General features: G+C 34.9%; 1 protein-coding gene across 2 annotated transcripts in view; it reads left to right on the top strand.

Annotated features, from left to right (window-relative positions):
• Positions 1 to 21,724, top strand: part of nlgn4xa (neuroligin 4 X-linked a) — a 553,330-nt gene that overhangs the window by 173,595 nt on the left and 358,011 nt on the right. The window contains exon 3 of one of the 2 annotated variants that reach the window (XM_051927218.1): positions 10,903 to 10,962. The exons of the other annotated variant lie outside the window; for it this stretch is intronic. Coding sequence (XP_051783178.1) covers positions 10,903 to 10,962 — 60 coding nt within the window. The remainder of the gene's footprint in view (positions 1 to 10,902; positions 10,963 to 21,724) is intronic. 2 annotated transcript variants of the gene reach the window in all.

Consider the following 21,724-nt stretch of genomic DNA (forward strand, 5'->3'; position numbering starts at 1 on the left):
AATCTCTAAGTGAATTCTTATAATGGTGCCTTTTATCATTTTTTTAAATAGAAATTTTGAAATTTCAAACTGTGAATAATGTTTTGTGTGGTCCATAGAAGATTCTTGTGGCTTACTTTTCATAAAAGTCACTTGCTGCATTAAAAACATTAAACTACGATACATGTAGAAAACAATAGGCATGGACTAAGATGAAAATTCTTTAGATGCCTTAAATGATCACTATCTCAGGAAGAAAAATAGAAAAATTGATTTTTTTTTGGTGCTCACTTTTTTAAAGTCTTATCATAAATACTTTGATAATGAAAATGATCAGTGCACGACATTGGAAAAATAGTGTTTAAAATTCAAATATAAATGATTTTATATGAAAACTGATATAACATGCACCTTCACAGTTCTCTGCTGTTTCTATATGTATTTTAATTCCTTGCACCCGTAAAGGTTGGAATTTAATTCCAAAGCACATGTCAGGTTTTATGTTCATCTAAACATATGAGGTACAGTATGCAGTGCCTCCTTATTCTGTTGTCTAAAAGAAATTTTATCTAGAAACTTTGATTTCTACCCACCTCCTCAAAACACATGAATCTGGTTAACAGACAACTCTAAGTGGACCCCAAATGCCAGAGTGTGAACATGGGTGTACCTTGAGATGGACTGGCACCCAAGTCGGATTAGTTCCTGATTTGAGCCTGATCCTGCAGGGTTCAGCTTCACTCCTCCTTGGCCATTTCAAATCTTTCCTCACCCTTTTCTGAAAAGACTACATTTCCATTTGAATTATCAGTCAGCTTCCTCCATTACATTGACATCGTGTCAATTAAGGTCATTTTAAGGATGGTTTTTAGTTTGTGATTTGCCCCCTAACATATTGACATCACAGTATTTTTGCAGGTAATACCATTTACATTTTTCTGAATAAAGGAAAAAAAATAAATTGCAGGAGTAAACAATTAGATGACATTACTAGTGTGATGTGTTAATGAAAATAAAACAAATCATAACCTTCTTTATTATAGTAGCTGCACATGGCATTTGCAATACTGTAAATATTTAAATATCTTTTATCAGTTAACTCTGATGTAATTTGAGTTACATTCTAAAAGATAAAAAAAAACATTTACAATAAAAAAGTGATATTATTTCATATCACTACGCACCCTTTAAATATTCACATCTCAGCAAAATACTTACACAGGAAGCATAATCAATCAGTCAGTCATTCCAGGGCCATTTTATGCATTTCTGCTTCAGCTTCTAAGTATTGAGTATATGAAAATGAAACACACGGATGAGAAATGCTATGTTTCATAGCAGAAGAAAAATAATGTTTTGAAATAATCATATTGTATTTAGAAAGACTGGGGGTATGGTTGTGTAAGGTTTATAGTTTTGTTACCTTACAGCTCCACAGTCCTGGATTAAATCTCAGTTCTAGCACTGTTTTTGCCGAGTTCTCATATGTTTACTTTGTTTGTGTTTTTTCCTTCAGGTATTCCAATTTTCCTATCACATCCGTAACAGGTGCTGGTTAGGCAAGTCAGGAATTATATATTGTTCCTGTATGATTGATGCTGGATCTGTGCCTAACTGCCCTCTGATGGGCTGGTGTTTGTCTAAGGCTGGTTGCCAGCTTGCACCTTTACAATGAACTTCACCTAGCAGTGGGCCATGATGGCAGATGTGTTGTAAGCGTTTTTAACAGGCTATCAATATATGCATATATTAATTATGAATTTATATCTGTATTTTCAGTTGTTTATTTCACCAGCTTTAAACTATAATTGTCACAACTCTTAACCAATGATGGAATAAGGGTGTGGATCTCTTAATCTGACTTGATTAATATTTAAAGATTACATTTACTGTTAGTTATAAAATGATTTTAAGTTACTATTTATTTAAGATGGTATTGATTTACTATGGTTTGAAAAGCTTTAAGTTAAACACAATATGAAGTAACCTCAGAGATTAAGCGTTAAGTAGTGTGTGCTTTATAATAAAACCTCAGGGTCTAAGTACCTTTCTTAGAATAATAGGTCACTTGCAGCCTCAAAGGATGAGTACTATACCTTAGCATGTGTTACAGAACAATACCTCAGAGGCTAGGCAGCTTAAGTTAATGTGTGTTACATTGAATTCAGTGCCAGACTATTAAAAGAATACTCGCCAATTATGAATATTCAGACTGTGAGCTATAAAGGTTTTTTTTTTTTTTGTCCACAAGGAAAGGGTTATACATTTTCAGCATTAAAACTAACAATAGCAGAGTAAAAGATCAGAAGTTGTTTACAATAATTAACCATTTATTAACCGGTAAATTCCAAGTTATATACAGTAACAGAGTACTACAATTACAAATATGTGGTGGATAATGGCAATGAACACAGACATGCATTCTGGGAGATTGCCCTAAAATCTCCAAAATTTGGCCATTATGTCCAGGCAAGTTATTTGGAGCACCAACTGACATTTAAATGATTGCAGAACAACAGTTATCAGATGGAATGTGGAGACTAGATGTTAATGTCAGAAAACATTAAAAAGGGATTCAACAGGTGTGTTGTGAAACAAACATTTCTCATCGGCAAGAGAGGCCTAGGCAAAACTGAACTTTGGCTTTTCTTTCGAGAAAGAAATGGCATGCTTGACAGTCTTTTCAAAGGATGAATATTTAATTGGCTACAATTGTTCAGTTCACATGCTGGTTTATCTGAAACCTACAACAGTTGTTTTTCCTATCACATACAACCAGTTCTATCACTCTTTGATGTGTTGACAAGGTTACTGTTGATGCAGTGCTTAGGACAGGAATCTGCACTCAGGTCATATATGGTAGGTTAATTAATAAAAAATATTTTCCTGTCCATACTTGCTCCAAAATCCTATAGTGTCCAGAAAGGCAATGCATATTTAATGTTTAATAAATCATTTTATAAGATAAAGTCTTTATAAAATATCCAAATTTTGATTATCAAAACCACTTATCTATTTCAGGATCGCAGTATTTAGTGCAAGAAGGGAAACAACTCCAAGAGAGGGAATGTTCATTATTAAATAAATTGACAATAATGAATATATTAAGCTATGGGCACTGTTAAGAATTGGGGCACCTTGCTAGTATTTTTTTGCTGCTGTCCTGTTTTGACATTGACCTTTAGGAAATTTTAATACATTGGTGTCTTGCATTATTCATTAGCAGCTCTGAAATTTGGCAGCACTCCTTTACTAGGGACTCAATGTCCAGAAAGCATACTGCATCATGTCACTGATGCTTTACTTGTTCGTTCAGTGCAGTGTCCAGGATTCAAACCTCAAATAACTTTGGTGTGTGTGCTTTTAGTAATAAATGTCCTGGTGATCGACTTCTAGAAATTCTCTTTACTTTGTTAGCTGTTTAGGTTTTGGTGGTAGTTCTGTGAATTTCCCTTTTGTCAACGTTCACCATTTAGCATTTCAGTTTTGGCAACGATTTTTCTGAGTCCTAATTGTTTGCCAAATTCCACTTCACTGAGAGAAATAACACTGATTAATGTATCAAATGTATCTTTGTAATGTGGGTTTAAAATCATTGTAAACAACTCATAGATATAAAGTAAGAGAGTTCTTTGCAACATCTGATTACACTATGCTTAGAGTTTGCTCATTTGTTTCAATTTTCTCCAAGTTCTAAGTTTCTTTTCCTACTTTAGAAAGCTCTATGAATGTTAAGTAAATTTAATGTAGCCCAGTGAGAGGGAGTATAGATATGCCTTGGATTGGCCCCCAGTTCCAAAATTGGTTTTAGTCTCTTGCTCAATATTGTCAAGATATGTTCTGGTTCACAAACTTGCTAAAGAAAAAGCAGGATTAGAAGATATTTAGATGGATGGAGGTATACAACAATTGAAGAATGAAAGAGAACTCAGCTATTTCTGAAGTGTCATGACTGTAATCTAGCTATCATTTTTTTGGCTTTTTAAGAATGCTTTGTAATAACAAGATCAAAAACAAAGAATTTCTATATATTCTCTAAAGACAGGCAACTGTTACATCATGTATCCTCAGAAAATGGCTGGCTTATACTTGGAAATAAACATTTGCCTAATTTTGCTGTTATCCCGTGCCATGTTGTACCCAGTTGGAGATACTGGTGTGGAAAGACTTGATAACATGTCATAATCCAGACAGGATGAACCTCAAGCATTTTACTTCTACATAATGTGCTAATGTGGATGAGGATATACAAACACAGCTAGTAAGATGAATTTAATAACAAAAATAATAATAACAAAATAATCATGCTGTTTTGGTTGCTAATTTTGGAGGTTAGTCCAAAATCAAACAATCTGTTGATTTGAAGTTAGGATTATACAATGGAAAATGCCTCTGATAACACAACTGTTATTCATTTTAAACAAACAGGACATGTGAAAATTTGTGTCGGTCACTGTGGTTATTGGCTGCAGAGAGCCAGTCTGGGTGATAGTCAAGTGATGACCACTGAGAACCATTCAGCTGTCAATGACCTCCCGCTAATGAGAGTGTCAACACAAGATTAGCAACAACTCTGTGCTTTTCTTTCAAGTTTTTAAACAACTTTGCCATTACCATTAAAAGATGCAATTAGATGAAGACTATGAATGAATATTTCCAGCAAAACATAAATAAATCAAAGTATTGTGAAATGTGACAATAAATAAATAAGAACTTGAAATCTGAGAATAAAAAAATTGAATGTATCATGAAATATATTATTTGTTGCTTATTTATTTATTTAGTTTTTTTAATTTCAGTGACACACATGCAACTTATACCGTAAGCCCCGAACTGAAAACTGCCACATTCACTCGTCAGACATGAAGGGGCGGGTCCATCGAGCACTGTGTTTTGATTGGTGAGTTACTGGATGTAAACCTTTGGCCATCAAGTGCCATATTTACAGCAGACACTTCAAATTCAAACCCCTAATGATGTATTTGGAGTTTCTTGAATTAAAAGTAGCGCAGTAATTCTTGGCAACTTTTTCTTGCACTTGTATCTGCAACACACAAATCTAAGCCTACGCATGAGCCAAAGAATTCCCAAGTCAAGCAAAGCAAATACATCCAAACTTGGAGCAATTCACCAATCAAAAATCGATAGTTGGTAGAGTCCACCCTCTCAGTTTTGATGAGTGAAAGTGATCATTTTAATTTTAGGTATTTATGCTGTGTGCAGTGCCACTGATATAATTAAATTAAATAAATAAGCAACAAAAATATATTTTGCAACACATTTAATTATTCTTACATTTCATGTTGTTATTTTTGAATATTGTCTCATTCCTCTGTACTTTAATTTAATAGCATGTTTATTTTTTTATTTTGTCCAAAATATTTTTCCATAGAAAGCAAATAACGAAAAATATATGTTTGAATGGATGGCTTTAAATTTGCAGATACCCGGTGTAGGGAATAAAGTAGAAAGCTCTCAAAGAGGTTACTGAAAAAAACGTGTCCTCAAGAAACATCTAAGTATCACTAGATCAAGAGCAGTTGGAATGGATAGGTAACAGGCAGGTCAAAGTAAATAAGAGTTTCATAAATGGAGGAAGATGTGAGATAATACACTGGCGGTAACAAGGACACACTTTTTGAAATGGACCAAAGTAGTATTAAGAAGCCAACAGAAAGTGTATGATGGAATATAATATCTGGACAGCCCCATCTTTTGTAGAAAAAGAAAAAATGAGTTGGATGGCAACAGGGAATTATGGTAGTCCAACATGTGTGTCTTTTACTGGTTGCATTGATTATGTTATTTTACAGCTTTCTGAACAGCACACTTTGCATATGTGAATTTTACTCTGAGTATCTTTAAGCAATAATAAAAGCCAGCTTTCTTTTTTCTAAGTTTTATAATATATTGTCAGCATCACCAGCATATCATGCTGCATATGTATCATAATTACATGAACAGCCACTACTCAATTTGTTTGTCATCTTGTTAGTGAAAAATGAAAGCAAGCCAGTAACTATACTAAGATAAATCATCGGGTGTCTAAAGAAGCAATACTGGATCGGACTTCTTCATCACGGAAAAAAAATATTGGCTTCAGCTTCCTCAAATGCTTGCTTCAGAAAAGTCTTCCAGTTTTATTTTTGTTTTTTAATTTCATTTCTATGTGTTGTTAAACATAGATAAAAAAAGGTTTTGCAGTTTCAGGCAAATTTTGTTTTCCGATTTCAAGTTTCTTAATTGCAGTTATAACTGTTATAATAACATATTATGTGATCAAGGCTTTTTTGCTTCTAGTAATTAATAAGGCTTTTGTTATAAAAAAAATACATGTAATTAACAGCAGGCATGCAAATGTTAAAATCAAAGCTATAGTAATGAATAACTGAAAATAATTATTGAAAATATAACCATTTTGAAGTGCTGGGTAGCACTGTGGTAGTGCTGCTGCCTCACAGTATGGAGACTGTTACTAAGAAACAAATAATAAAAAGATTGAAGAATCAGTATTGTAAGGTTACCGCTAACTTTATTTCAACAGAGGCATTTTTGTATTAAAACCGGTTATATATGCAATGAGAAGTCAAGCAAAATGACACTTTTTATTGGCTCACTGAACTGATAACAATATGCAAACTTTCGTGGCAACTGAGGCCCCTTCTTAACCTGCCTGAAGAAGTGGTCTCAGTTGCCTCAAAAGCTTGCATTTTGTAATCAGTTCATCTCACCAATAAAAGGTGTCGTTTTGCTTGACTTCTCATTGTATCTGTAATGGCTAACACGGTACAATACCCTACTACTACTGGTTATGTAGAGAAGCAGATTAAAAAGAAAAAGGAATTGACAGGAATTAGAGGATGGTATGCTTGAGGAGAGACATTTCAATGGAAATACAGGAAACCTACACAGAAGGATGTCCCCTGAATTCTGTACCTCTGTCTCTGACAACCAGAATTAACCCAGCCCATACACTTTACTTAAGTTAAATTTACTTAGTTGTAGCTGTTATCTTCTTTTTCCCAGATTTTTGGAGACTAGTTACACTTATTGTAATGGTTCTCAGCTTTGCAATCACCAAGGATGTTTTGTGGATTTTGTAGCAAAGCGTCCTCAGCAAAGTGTCTGGAGCACGTCAGCAAAACCACAATGTTTTGGACTGTTATGGGTATATGAATAAATACGATTCCACTGTCTTTATAAATCATTAGACAACATCAGATTTTTACCTTAGCAGTGCTGAGCTATGATAGTTGATTGTGCAATGCTGCAGAATTTGTTATGTACTCCTGCCAAATGAAGAAGAAGAGGAAGAAAGGATGGAGATTAGAAATGTCAGTACTCCCGATCTTAAAGTAGAGGGTGCATAGCAGGCTAAGCAGGCCATCATCAAGATCAATATATTTACAAAATGATTTTCTTTTGTTTATTGGTTTGCATTTAATTAGACCTGGGAAATATTCCATATAAATTTGAGAAATAAGCACAATATGCATTATCCAAATGAGTGCGGGAGCATTAACTACATAAAATGACATTTTCATTTAATAATTGTAAAAACCGATTACATAAATTAAATGAATATAAACTGCCTCAAAGCTATCTAGGTGGTTTCTGTGTATCTGAAAGAGAGCAAAGTTATGTTGTGATGCTCTGAGATTTCTTCTCTTCATAATCTCATCACACTTGTCTCTGTCTCACTGCCAGAAAGCGGCTGCTGTCTTTAGTAAACAACGACACTGCATTGACATCTAAAAGAAGAACAAACTCTTCCATTTTTATGGATCATGTTTATCATTTCTTTTGTGTTTTTCTTAGAAACAATAGTTGTTTGATTCTGGTCCTATTTCTAGGCTTTGTTATAATTATTTAACAACTTATGATGCCACATTTACTTCATATTACTTTAAGCAACTTTATTTCAACCCATCAGAGATTGTTGCAAAAATTACACTACATGATAAAAGTGATGTCAGTCAATTATTTTTCAAAAGACTTTTTTATGCTTTTAGGACAAGTTTAACAAAGACGTACCTTATATTCATTTGTAAAATATCTGATTAAAAATGAATGAAGTAGCATGTACATTACATATATATATATCATAAAGTTACTCGTTAATCTCTAAACGCTTATTGTTTTTGGGAAACTCACCCTATGCTCTTGTTGTTTCTTTGCTTCTGTAAGCAATACATAGTTTAAAATTTCAGATAATTCCATCCATCAATTTTCCAACCCGCTGAATCCGAACACAGGGTCACGGGGGTCTGCTGGAGCCAATCCCAGCCAACACAGGGCACAAGGCAGGAACCAATCCCGGGCAGGGTGCCAACCCACCGCAGAATTTCAGATAATTAAATAACAAATAGTTTCACAACATAGCATTAAGTAAATCATTGCTTATTTAAAAGCAGGCGGGTAAAAAAAAATAATGTAGGTTGAAAATGTGAATACAGCCCATCCTTTTATCCATTATCTGAAATCACCATTTCCCTTACATGGCTGTAAGAAGAAGCTACCAATTCCAGTACCACTCGGTGCATTTTGCATGTACATAGTTTATAAAACTGGCAACTCTTGAAATTTCTCCATTGTAACCACAAGATGTGTCAGTATGAACTGTAGTATAGCATTCTGAATTTTTTGGTGGTATGAACACTGTATTAAAAATAAATATCAAATATCTGGTCATGTCTGAACTAGGTGTTCTTAGCTGATGTAAAATAAATCAAACTTAACCTGGGAAAAGTAAATGAAACTGGTTGGGTATGTCAATTTTACTAAAATAAGCATGACAATGAAACCATTTTTTTTAAATACAATTGAAACTGCTTGTTTTATAATGTCATAAAGATCCAGACACAAGCATGTGAGTGTGGGCGTGTGGCACCTGGCCTGTTTCTGGACCTGTGCCTTATGCTGCAGTGATAGACTCAAACACCTCATGACCCTTGGATTAAGCATATGTAATAATTCTATGTTATGTTACAACATTTTATGTTATGCATATGGCCATCAAGAGTCACCTCTCCAGATCCTAGCAGTTCAGGTCAAATGTTCTCTGTTATACAGCTTTGCATTTCTAGTCCTCATGTGGCACAGAGGCTTCAGGAAAGTCTGTTAAAGGAAATAATTTAAAGGATGATAAGAAAAAGATTACCTGAAACTTAATTGAAATTCCAGTTTCGCACTTGAAATAAAAACCTTTAAATTACACTGCCCAACCATAAAATTGCTATGCTTTCATACTCAAGAACAGGATTGCCGTTGTAATCTTTACTCTTTTTCAGGACTCAGTAGTTTTGTGTGTGGACTGGTGGACTCCAATTCTGACTCTGTGGATGATGTGTTCGAATTGTGCTGAGTCATGTCTGTGTGATGTAGCAGAAAAATTCCTAAAAGTATCCTTGTGTGCTTTGTTATTTGTGTATGAATTTATTACTGTTCTGAGTGTATCTGTCCTGTAAAACTAAAAAAGTCACCAAGGGAGCAATGAGATATTTATAATTAAATACATTTTATTTTCAAGAATTTATAAAGAAGAAGGTTCTCTTTAGAATTAAATGTTTGTGTATATGCTAAAGTGATTTAATTTGCTAAAGTATTTTTAGACCGTTAGATAATTTTAAGATATAGATGCGTTTTAAGTTATACCATTTATCTTTATATTGATTGGTGGAAACTAAAATGCTTCCTAAACTATGTTAAGCAAATTAACCCACCTTATTTTAGATGCTGGTTTGTTATTTTAGTCAATTAGCCATGATGAACTGATCAAGTACATTTAGGTGGTTGGCTCCTTCAGGCTTGTTGAAATAAAAAGACATCCATCTTGGGTTCAATCACTTATGGTGACTCTTGACTATTCTTTATTTACAGTGCTGTTTTGCTATGAAGTGCCTGAACTGAGCTCCGATCTGTTACATTATTTCTGCATTGTCAACACTTAAGCTTATTCTGCTATATTTGCTCCTCTCTTAACTTTAAAATGAAGTGGAAAAGTACAAATATCGTGTAGATTTCCAATTTGAAGTGTGTAAAGCATGGTTGTTACGCACACTCACATATGTAAAGTGTATACTGACATATATACAGTATGGATGTAATGTGATCTAAAGGCATTTCCTGGATAAATCATTATGTGAAATTTGCTCCAACTCCTTTGTAGATTTCATTGCAGATTCCAAAGAAGGGTAAATTATTTTATTTTAAAACTTGATCAACTATGAATAAGTGTAAATGCATATGAGGTTATCCTGCAATTGATTGCCATTCCAACCTTTCCCCCGATATCTTCGGACAGGATTTGACTCCCCTTAGTTTATTTTAAAAGCAAGGGCAGAAAATGAATCAATGTGATTAAATATAACAGTTCATGTATTCTAGCATTATCATGCTTTTAAAATATGTACTCACTAGTGTACTGATTTAACCTGTGCCTGAAAAAAAATTCTGTAATGTGATATCTTGACAATTCATCAATGCAGACTATTTTAGGGTGTGCTGAGCTTGGGTGTATTTATGAAAGTATCCTGGGTTCTAAAGAAATAACCATTTGTGTTTTATTACCATTCATCTTTATATATAAAAAAATCCTGGTTGTTTTTCTTCTACTGAAATTTTTATTAATTTTCATTCTTTTATAGATTTTTGTTTATGTACATTTGCTTTTGTATTGATCATTTTTACAATAATTTTGCAGCCCGTTTTTTTTTTCCTTTTAATCAAGATCATAGCAGCTCATGTTTTCATTTTTTTTGTGTGCATTTTTTACGAACACAGCATTTTTTACAGTTTTAATCAGACTTTTTTTTTTTTTAAATTGAACTACTTCTGAATGCACTTTTTACGAAATGTTTTTAAGAAACCTACTGTTTTTTGAATTCTCTTTTTCCCCCTCTACTCTTTTCCCGTTGACCTTAGGAGCCAACACAAAGAAACAAGCAGATGATATAACCAATAATGAGCGCAGTGAAGATGAAGGTATTTTTTCTTTTAAAAAAACGAAAGAAAAGCTCGATGATGATGCATGAAAATAAACCTTTTGATTTTTGGTGATTTATTTTTTTACCTTGAAGAGCATACTTATGTGCACCTCTTCATTTTTTTCTATATATTATTTTTAAGCCATTTTATTCTAACCATATTAGCATATAGATGGCTTCAGTTCCCTTGTGAGATAAGCTAAAGGTTATCTCAAAATACGTGTGAAGCGAACAACATAATAAATGTTCTTTATAAATGAATTTACTCCCTTTCAGCAGCAAAAAATGAAAATGAGAAATAAACATATGCATGACTTTAATTGTTATTTTCCCTTAAATTATTTCAGTAAACAAATAATGATTTTCTTTTTTTCTTTGCATAATGCAGCATGAAAATTAACCCATGTTTTGTTAAATTGTAGTTTTTATAACATCTGTGATGGAAAGCATCATTGTGATATCAGGAGCTTGTTCTTTTGCATGAAAACAGGTGTCCTTTTTATTTTAATTATATTGTGATCTAACAACATGGAAATTGGCAATGACCCTAACATGCATACTTCAAATATAATACTAACCCATAATGAACAGTAAGTGTTCTGTGGCCTTTGATTTCATTCTCTTTCAGCTATTCTGTTCACAGTAGGTGTTTTCTGAAACTCTTACTAAGCCTCCAGTGAATATAAGAACACATTTACAGCTATTGGAGTAACAGATTAGCACAAATTTAATACTGAAATGCATGTGGAACACCTCAAATCCCTAGACTACACTATAAATAGATATGTAATGCAGAACATACAACCCAATATTAAAATTGACTATAATAATCTCGGGCAGTTTATTCAGAATCTTCGCAGTACTCCATGTTTGCGGAAGAGTTAGACAAAAAGATAGAAAGAGATCATTTACAATATTAAAATGTACAGAGAGCACCAAGGCAATAGTTGTTTACATGTTTCTTTTAATCACATTTTCAGTTACTTCTTCTTTCTTATGAAACATGTCTCCAGTTTCTTATTTTTAGCTGTTTTACACAATTATCAATGCTATTCTCCTGGACTAGGCAAATAATTTCACACAAGAGCAGGCTTTTAGCTTTATGTCTGTTTACTTTCAAAGGCACAAGTTTGCATCTCTGAGTTTGGGATATTCTGTGGTAACTGCTACAAGGATAGTGACAAACATAACCCTTCACCAGTTTTTTATTATTTTATATGAAATTTTCAGCTAAAGTCAGTATGAAACTTTTTTCAATAAAGTGAGATGTGGTTACATTATTTGATGAGTAAAAGAATAAAATGACAAAATCTTTCTAAATTAAAGGAAGGGTCTAGACAGCAGTTCTAAATTTATATTATTAATTAAATTATAAAGAAGAGAGTGCTACCTTTAGGAAGAAATGTTTTATTGGATGGTATACAACTACAGTATATACAACTATGAAAAGCTTACTTAAATAAATGAATATAATCAGATATATTTGGACTGAAGGGATGATTTGCTACCATGAAAGAAATCCAGGACAAAACAGAGAAGACAGAAAACTCTAGACATGGTAACAAAAGATGAGCACAGGAAATGTTAACAGGAATGGCAGAAGTGCTGGGCAAAGTGCATTGTGGCTCAAGGGGCCTCATGTATGAACAGTGCGTACGCACAAAAATGTTGCATATGCCCACTTCCAAGCACACTCTGAGGTGTATAAAAACCAAACATTATGTAAAGCCATGCACACCATGTGTATGCAGGTTTCTGCTCAGTTTTGCAAACTGGTGGCTCCCAGTGTTGAAGCAGTGCTACTGTTTCTGTATCATTTCCCTTCTTTTACATATTCACATCCATGACACAGGTGTTATCAAATATACCGAAATTAATTGCATGTCATTTACAAATTTAATTCAGTTGATTGTAATCATTCTGTAACAATACAATAATGCACAGAATAGCCAAACTATTCTAAATACCATGGTTGCTTTAGCATTGTTAGAAGACATTGTAAATGGAAGAATTAGAGGAGAGTGAATATTTATAGATGATGATGATGACTGGCTTCTAAGTCGATTTCAATTTCCAAAAGCTATTCCTTTTACAGCTGTGTGCTGAACTGGCGCCAGCTTTACAAAGGCATATTTTGAGGGATTGCGCTCTACCTGCTCCTTTGAATCACACCATACCATCTTTATAGGATAGTATTATCTGTCATCCAGCTATGGAAGACTTCCTTACACTGTGGCTGACAGCAAAATCTGGTTTTCCAAATGTAATCAGAACAGTAAACTCCACGTATATTGCTATTACAACAGTGGTGGACAAGTTAAATCAGCCAGAGATGAATCACCAAAAGCATGAGCTGGCATTACATCAACTATAAAAAAAGGCAACTCTGCACAGTCGCAGGTGCTTTTTCCAGATAGTGGGGCAAAAGGCAAGCAATCCTTTTAAGGATAGCGAGGCACCTCAAAGAGCCATGTAAAGAACAGAGAATCCATCCATTGTGGTGCTTGGTGCAGACATACAGTATAAAGGCACCTTCAGACAATTTAATTTGTTTATGTAAATAGAAAGGATTTCAACTCTATAAATGTTCTTTGTTCACAGAAAGTGTGTCACGTTGTGCAAGTATGTAGCATGCTGCACAATGTGGCACACAATCATGGCTTGCCTGTACCTGAAGAGATTTAGTATGATGAACCTGACCCTGATCCACCAAATGATCAGCCAAATTGCACAGTGATGCAACTTCATTTGAATGTAATTAGCAAAAATAGGTAATCAAATGCAGCATTTATTTTTTAACCAGTTCATTTAATTTGTAGTCAATATCACATAGTACAGCCCTTATATTCCTTAGTCCATTGGCCACATCTCTCACAGCATCCACTATTGCATTTTCTGACTCCAGATCAATGTCTGACAGCAGACAACCAGATGGTCACTCAGCATAGCCAGTGCCTGAAGACGTGCTTGGCACAGCAGCACCATAACCACGTGGATTTGCGTCCTTGGTATGGGGACCAGCTTTTGTAATATTCTCTGAAACAGAATAAACAGATGGTGCCGCTGTGACTCTCCTTTTCATGTCAACTTTGATACCTAACCACTTTTTTATTTCGGGCACTGTGCAACTTTCTGAACTTGAATTTTCGAGTATCTCCATCATGCTGTATCACTCCATCAACTTCCTTTTGTTGCTTATACCACTGCTTAAGCCAACAAATAGTAAGTTTTTCCTTGCCTCCACTTCACATTCCCTGAAATTCATCTATTTTCCACATTCCTTAACCATTGTCTTTTAACAAAACACCAAAAGGAAGGGGCTATTTATATTGATTTGCATATTCAAATATGCAAAATACTGGATGGAATCAGGGTGGGACTAATGTGCGTGCATGTGTGTTAAATTTTGCGTTTATTGGGATTTATGAAGGGGAAGTGCGTGGAATTTGGGTATGCACAGTTTTATGTATCTGGATTTCTTTGTGCATATGAACATTTCCAGATTTGTCTGTACATCATGTTTTAGTGTGAATTCTATGCATGGCATTACACATGAGGCACAAGAGTACTTTGAGGGTGATTAAAAGTTGTATATAGTTCCATGTATTTTTGAGTTCCTATATGTATGTATGTTGGAATTTGATTCAGAGAACAACAAACTGGTTTGCCAAACATCTGGAAGTAGATGTTCTTTTTCCCGTGGAGGATGCAGAGATATTACTCAGGATATCTATAACAAAAAATATAAAGATGTCAAAAACAGTAAGTGTGCCAGGTAGGCCAATAGTTGTAGTAGGCGCAATTTATGCAAGTGTAGGGCTGTTCACATATCATTCAGCACCAAAACATAAAATATGATCCAAGTGACAATACTGGCTGGGCCTTCTAATTCAGTTGAGTTAGTGTATGAGCAACCAACGTCAGAGTGGTAGATGGCATTGTAACATAATAATATGCCACCCAGCAAGTAAATAATGTGTTGTTGAAAGCCCACAAATAATAAAGTACCTTATATGAGTGGCTTTGCAGGCTGTATTTGTTTGGTTTCATGCTCTAGAGTTGTCATGTGTACGAGCAGTGTAAATGTATTTGTATAGAACATTTTTAAACAACAACACCCCCAGCCACCTCTCCCCAGTAACCCTCCACTTCCCCACTGGGGCCCTTCCATATTCTGTTAGGGAGAATCTGGTCACCCTGTTATTAACAGTTTACCTTCTGCTGTCTTTTACAGCAAAGCAAGTTATCTCAAACTTTGCTTTCATCTTCAAACATAAAGTACATTTTAGCTAGTGTTTTGAGGTAAAATGAAGGTGAAATTTAACAATTATGAAAATATAGTTTATTGTTTATTGTCTCAACTTAATACAGAAAATACAACAAAAAGTTTTTTTTTCCTCCAACTTTACCATCTGAATCCAAATTGTCTGACTTTATTGATTTGAAAATGATTTAAGAAGCTCTTGTTCTTCTGCCATCTGTGAAAGCTAACTTTTTTCCTATCATATTAGCTTACCCTGGTACCTCAATTTCCAGCACTACACCCACAGTCATATGGGCAGCAGCTGAATAACGTGCTTCATATGAAACAACAAAAATAGCCATTAATATTAAACATTTAAAATGGATTCAGATAAAGGAGAGGCAACAGATGGCAAACACTAACAATTATTGGCTTGAGTTACTGGTTTCCATTACATTTGGAGATGTTAATGATAAATGTGCTTGTGCCATGCGAGAATGTTGTTAAAGAAGATGGTGCACGTTTTATGTGTATGTAAACTAACACAATAATTGAAGAGCAACTTTGAAAATATACTGAGTTCAATTTCGAAAAATTAACCAATTGTCTGTTTTTGCTGTCAATATTATTTATCACAACAATATTTATTTCCTTGCTTCATTTTAGAACAGTATGTGATCATACTGTTGTCAGTCTGAGTCCTGCTTGAGAGCAGGAGTCAGATGCAAATGAAGAAAACTGTGTTACAATGTGGTGAATGGAGTAGCCACCCCCAATGGCAAAGACAAAAAACCTAGTGCCTTCTTAGGATTGGTAAGTGGTCGTGTCCTTTTGTTTATGTGTCTCTTTTTAAACTCTCCCTCTTTCTAAATGCACCCAATTAGGAACAGTAACCACCTAACACTGAGTGGATGGGCAGATGCACAAATGGAAAAAATTATACATGGGAGATGAAAAAAACCAAAAGTAATACTCAATAAATAGGATGTAACCAAAAAACGCTATTGCTCTCTTGTACTCAGGACTGCTGCTAGAAAAGAGTTTTTTGAAGGAAGAGATCCCAAAAATATGTTTCCTATGATGCAAATGCACAAAATAATAAGCCTTGAATATTTGAAAAACCCAGATTTATAACAGTTACAATAGACAGTTTAATGTTCACATGTCATAATTTTACTGCACAGAAAACTACAGTCCTGTTACAGTTAAGGTCACACGCAATACGCAATTGTAATTAGGATTTGTACTATGGATAGATGCAGGATTACAGACAAAACATTGAATACTTAAAGAACAGTACATGAGAAATTATGAATTTTTCAGCTTAATTTCTCTTGATTAAGACATAAAACATCAGTTCTAGGCTTTTCATCTATAGTAGGGTATTACATTTTAAAATGTAAGTATGGAGGGATTAGCACTGGTTTTCTAGATTCCTCTATAGTTCTGGGCCCAATCACTGTATGTAATGAGTTTGCATGTTCTCTAATATTTAGGTTGACTGGTAAGTCCAAATTGGTCTGGTAGGTATGGCTACACCCTTTGATGGATCTGTGTCTTGCAGGTACACTAGTGTCCAACTTACTGCAACTCTAAAAACAGAGTATTTGAGTTAAGACAACAGATTGATGGTATTAAATGGAGTTGTTCAATATTTAAACCCTCCTCTCTGTGAATTTAACATTCCAAGATTGTTTACAAAGATAAAGGTTTAAAATAAGAATTAAATTAAGAAATGTGGAAGCAAAATAGAAGCTCAGTAGCACACATAAGAAACAACCTTGTACCTGTACTGTATTATTGATAGACTTGAGGAAGCAACAGACAAAGACCTGACAACAAGAACAAAGCACTGTGCCATGTGGAAATAAATTAAAATTACAAACTTGTAAGCTTGGTTTTGAGGGGGCCATGTTGTTTTAGGTAACATCAGTTAATAATGTATATAAAATAAATGTGATGTATAAAATATCCTGAACACAAAATCAAAATGTTTTATTAAATTGATTTGCTTCCTAATTATAACTCAAACGAAAATATGAAATGCAGTTTAATGAGAGTATATCTCCTCACATGGCAAAGACATGCATATAACTTTGATTGAACATAACAACTTAAGACATATGATAAACAAGAGGAGACCATTCAGTCCATCAAGCCTGTTTGTTTAGCTAATAGCTAAGCTGTCCCAATCTCTCATCCAAATTCTTCTTAAAGGTTGTCAAGGTCTCTGCTTCAACTCCATCTCTCGGTAGTTTGTTCCAGAGGCCCACAATAACAATAATAATTCTTCACATTTAAATAGCGCTTTTCTCACTTCTCAAAATGCTCTCCACGCAGGGAATACCCGGGAAGCGAACCCACAAACTCCTTACTGCACTCTTTATGTAAAGAAGTGCTTTCTGGCTTCAGTTTTAAATGCACTTCCCCTTAATTTCCATTGTTGTTCTTGAGTAAGCGATTCACCCTTAAGTTTCAAGAATGTTGCTAGATCTGCTTTATTTATGCCTTTGAGGATTTTAAATACCTGGACTAGGTCTTCACAGAGTATCCTCTGTCCGAGGCTAAGCAGGTTTAATTCTCTGAGTCTGTCAGAGTAAGACATGTCCTTAAGTCCTCTGATGCATGTACTGCTATGTCTTGATGGGCAGATGGCCAATCCTCTTGGGTAACCATCCACAAAACACATAGGACATAATAGAAGATACACAGATAAAAGGAAACAATATTAACATACACAAAAGAACCAAAAATGAAGAAAAAAGACATAAAAAAGGAATTTGAACCCCAGCCAAGTTTCATAACAGTGTGTTAAGGTATGGAGGATAGTAAGAGAATAGAAATATAATCCTTCCGGTATGGGCCATGACTGATACTCTTCTTACAGGAGGTGATAAATGAGCCATCCTAACTACACAAGAATATAAGAAATTTGAAAAACAAGATCAGACCTTTCAGTCCATCATGCTCATTTGTTTATCTAATAGTTAAGCTGTTTCAGTTTCTCATCTAAATTCTTCTTAAGAGTTGTCAAGATTTCTACTCCAACTACATGTCTCATTAGTTTGTTCCAGATTCTCTTAAATCTTTGAATAAGGAAGTGCTTTCTGGCTTCAGTCCTAAATGTACTTCCCCTTAATTTCCACTGATATCTTCAAGTATATTATTCATCGCTAAGTTGAAAGAATTATGTTGGGTCTATAGTACTTTATCAATACCTTTGAGAATTTTGAAAACCTGGATTAGGTCTCCACAGAGTTTCCTCTGCCTGAGACTTCTTCTGCTTCTTTTTTCGGCTGCTCCCGTTAGGGGTTGCCACAGCAGATCATCTTCTTCCATATCTTTCTAAGTTTAATTCTCTGAGTCTGTCACAGTAGCACATGTCCTTAAGTTTTCAGATGCACTTTGTTGCTCTCCTCTGGACAGCTTCAAGTGCTGCTATGTCTTTCTTGTACTGTGGTGAGTAAAACTTCACACAATACTCCAAATGCAGTCTTACTAGTGAATTATATTGTTTGAGCGTAACATCCAACAGTTTTGTACGATACAACCTAACATTTTATTTGCCATTTTACTTGCTTCTGTGCTTTGCTTACTCAAAGAAAATGTTGCATCAACATATCCCCCAAAATCCTTTTTAGAGGTTATTTCATGTATGATAGTGTGTCCCATCGTGTAGTTATCATTGATATTCCTTTAGTCCATGTGTAGCACTTTGCACTATTCTACATTAAACTACATTTTCCAGGTGTTCTCCCAGTTCTGAATATTTTTCAGGTCTTTTTGAATTCATTTTGCTGCCTCCTCAGTGTCTGCCAATCACAATTTTAGTGTTATCTGAAAATTTCACAAGTTTAACTATGCCAAAATCAATGCCATTAATAGAAATCAGAAAAAGTAATGGTTAAAGGACAGACTCCTGAAGGACTTCGGACAACTGATGCCTTAAGCACAACCCAAATATGGTGTTTCTTCTGCCATTTCATTGTTTAACTGACAAGACGTTAAGATATGGATGGGTGAAGTAAATTTGCTTTGTTCGTATGAAAAATCATGGCACTGCCAGATCTAAACACTAGTGTGGCAAATTGCTTGCGCACTAAAGTGACTTTAGCTGCAGGTGGAAGTCCCGTTTTACTTATGGTGCCAAGCAGAGTTGTGTTGCGGTGCAGCAGTCAGTTAGCCAGCGAAAATGCTGTGAAGAAGCTGTCTGTTGTTACGGTGGTCATCACTGCTCTTGTGAAAAGAATGGAGATAAACGGCATCAACTCAGAGAGGGAGAGGCAAGTTTGTTGTACCACGAGAGTGTCATTAACAGAATAAAACTGAATAATAAAAAAGTGCTAACTTTTACAAGCTACCAAAATTTAAACTGGGTGATACAGACTCAAATCAAATACATGCTTTTATTATATTATAGTAATAATAATAGCAGCTTACTATTCAAAACATGTAGTGACAGAACTCGAACCCATAACCTTTTGGTTATAAGTCAGCATTTCTTACCTCTGCACCATCCAAGAATGCATATGAACTTTCTGACGATTGACATTTGAGTTTGAGTTTTTAACTCATTGACAGCAACATGTAAATTGAATGATTTTTTTTTTTACTTTGGTTATATTCTTGAATTAAAGTGCACGTGTTTATTTGATTTTTGGAGTAAAGTCTTCACACATTATACACTTCACGTCATTATTAGTATAACATGGAAAAAGTTTCTGCTTTAATTATATGTTCAGCATTTCTTGCCTCACATTTCCTTTCATCCTACACTTACCCAGATCTTTGTAGACATGGAACACATATGAAATGCATGTATTCCAAATAACGATATACTATATTATTTATCCTATTCAACTCCTGGCTCCTCACCTTACACGCAAATAAGGAGTCTTGAGCTGGGAGAACTTTTTTCCCCGAGTTGAGCTCTGTCAAGGCGGGAATGGGACAGCAGGCTGCTTGTGCTGATCAACACATTTACAAAACAAAAGACGCTGATGAGGAGAGGTGCGAAGGACTTTAAGATGGATTGCGAGTTTTTTCGTAGGCTTCAGGGAAATAAGTGTTAAAAGAAATAATAAAATAAATAACTTAAGGGTCCATTAAACAAATTAGTTGATGAGTTAAAAGCTGTGTTTATGATTTGAAATGAAACAAATGTAATATTTGATGACACCTTCAAACCAAACTTTTAGAGTTTAGTCATTCACCAAACCAAAGAAAACTTTTTTTTTTTAACAATGCAGATAAAAGATGAACATGGTAGATATACACAATCATAAATATGAGTGAAAAAAGTTAAGTGCAGAGCATGACAGTTAACAGGTAAAAACTCTGTGGTGACCTTCTTCCCTTAGTGACCTCAGCATGTGCTTATTTTGCTTAGTGGTTAATCCATGGCTGCCAAAAATAGATTCACTACATCTAAGCCATGACAATGGATAGACAGAATGAGTGATTTTGATTCACAGTGTCTATAATTTTATTACATTTTGGAGAACAATCAACTAAAGTAACATTTCACGTAGCCTATTCCTTAACTACTGTATTCTGTATAAAATGTGACACATTCATTATTAAAGCATATTGTACGTCCCAGCGTTTAGCATGATCAATATCAATTAGATTTAAAATAATGTTACCAGTCTTGCACAAAAGTGAAAAAAGTAGGGCAAAGTGGTTTAACAATTTAAAGTGTTGCATTTTTGCTGTTTCATTCAATTTAGCTTCTCTATACATTCTCTAAAAATAACCACAGATGTTTGACAATTTAAACCTAAACTATGGCTAAACAGAAGCACCGGTGTTCACCTGCTAGGCATTGCTACCTGGCTCTCTGCAGCCAATGCTGATGGTCCGCCTGTGGGTTTATCAATTGAGAGCACCGTTACCTGATATTTTGCCCCTTTAATCTCTGAATGTACCAAGATAGTGACACATCTCCCTTCCACTCTCTACAGCTTGTCCTTGATCCTTGATCTTCACATTTTGAATTATTTCCTCTAAGCCAAGGCCAGAAACTTCTTTGTTTTGCCTTCTCTGGCAATTCTTTGGCTGTTTTCTTTTGCCTGGAACTGGTAATTTCGACAGTCTTCAGAAATCATTGGGTGGATATTTCATTGAAGCCTCTGCGGCCAGCTTTTACAGGGTAGATCACTGTCCTCCACCCTACTTTTGTGCACTCCTCTGCCAACTCTTGTACTCCTCCCTCTTTCTCTCAAATGTTGGTATGGTGATCTCAGTCATGATCACTATCATGGTGGAGGCAGACCGCAGGATGGCATCTGCCAAAATACTAGCTTAATTTCTAGCTTGGTCTATTATTTCAGTAAATGTGGATATGGTTTCAGTGTTATGAGACAGGAGGCTGCATTTCAGATATTGCATGATGGATCAGGCCACAAGTCTGGGGGATTGTGTTGGCAGTCCTTTTGCTGATGAGAATAGATACTGCCTGACTAGGAAGGAAAACAATCTGGCCACTTGTGTGTTTGTTTTACGGAATCTCAGGAAA

The sequence above is a fragment of the Erpetoichthys calabaricus genome, chromosome 4 (genome assembly GCF_900747795.2).
Source record: "Erpetoichthys calabaricus chromosome 4, fErpCal1.3, whole genome shotgun sequence".
Classification (NCBI taxonomy): domain Eukaryota; kingdom Metazoa; phylum Chordata; class Cladistia; order Polypteriformes; family Polypteridae; genus Erpetoichthys; species Erpetoichthys calabaricus.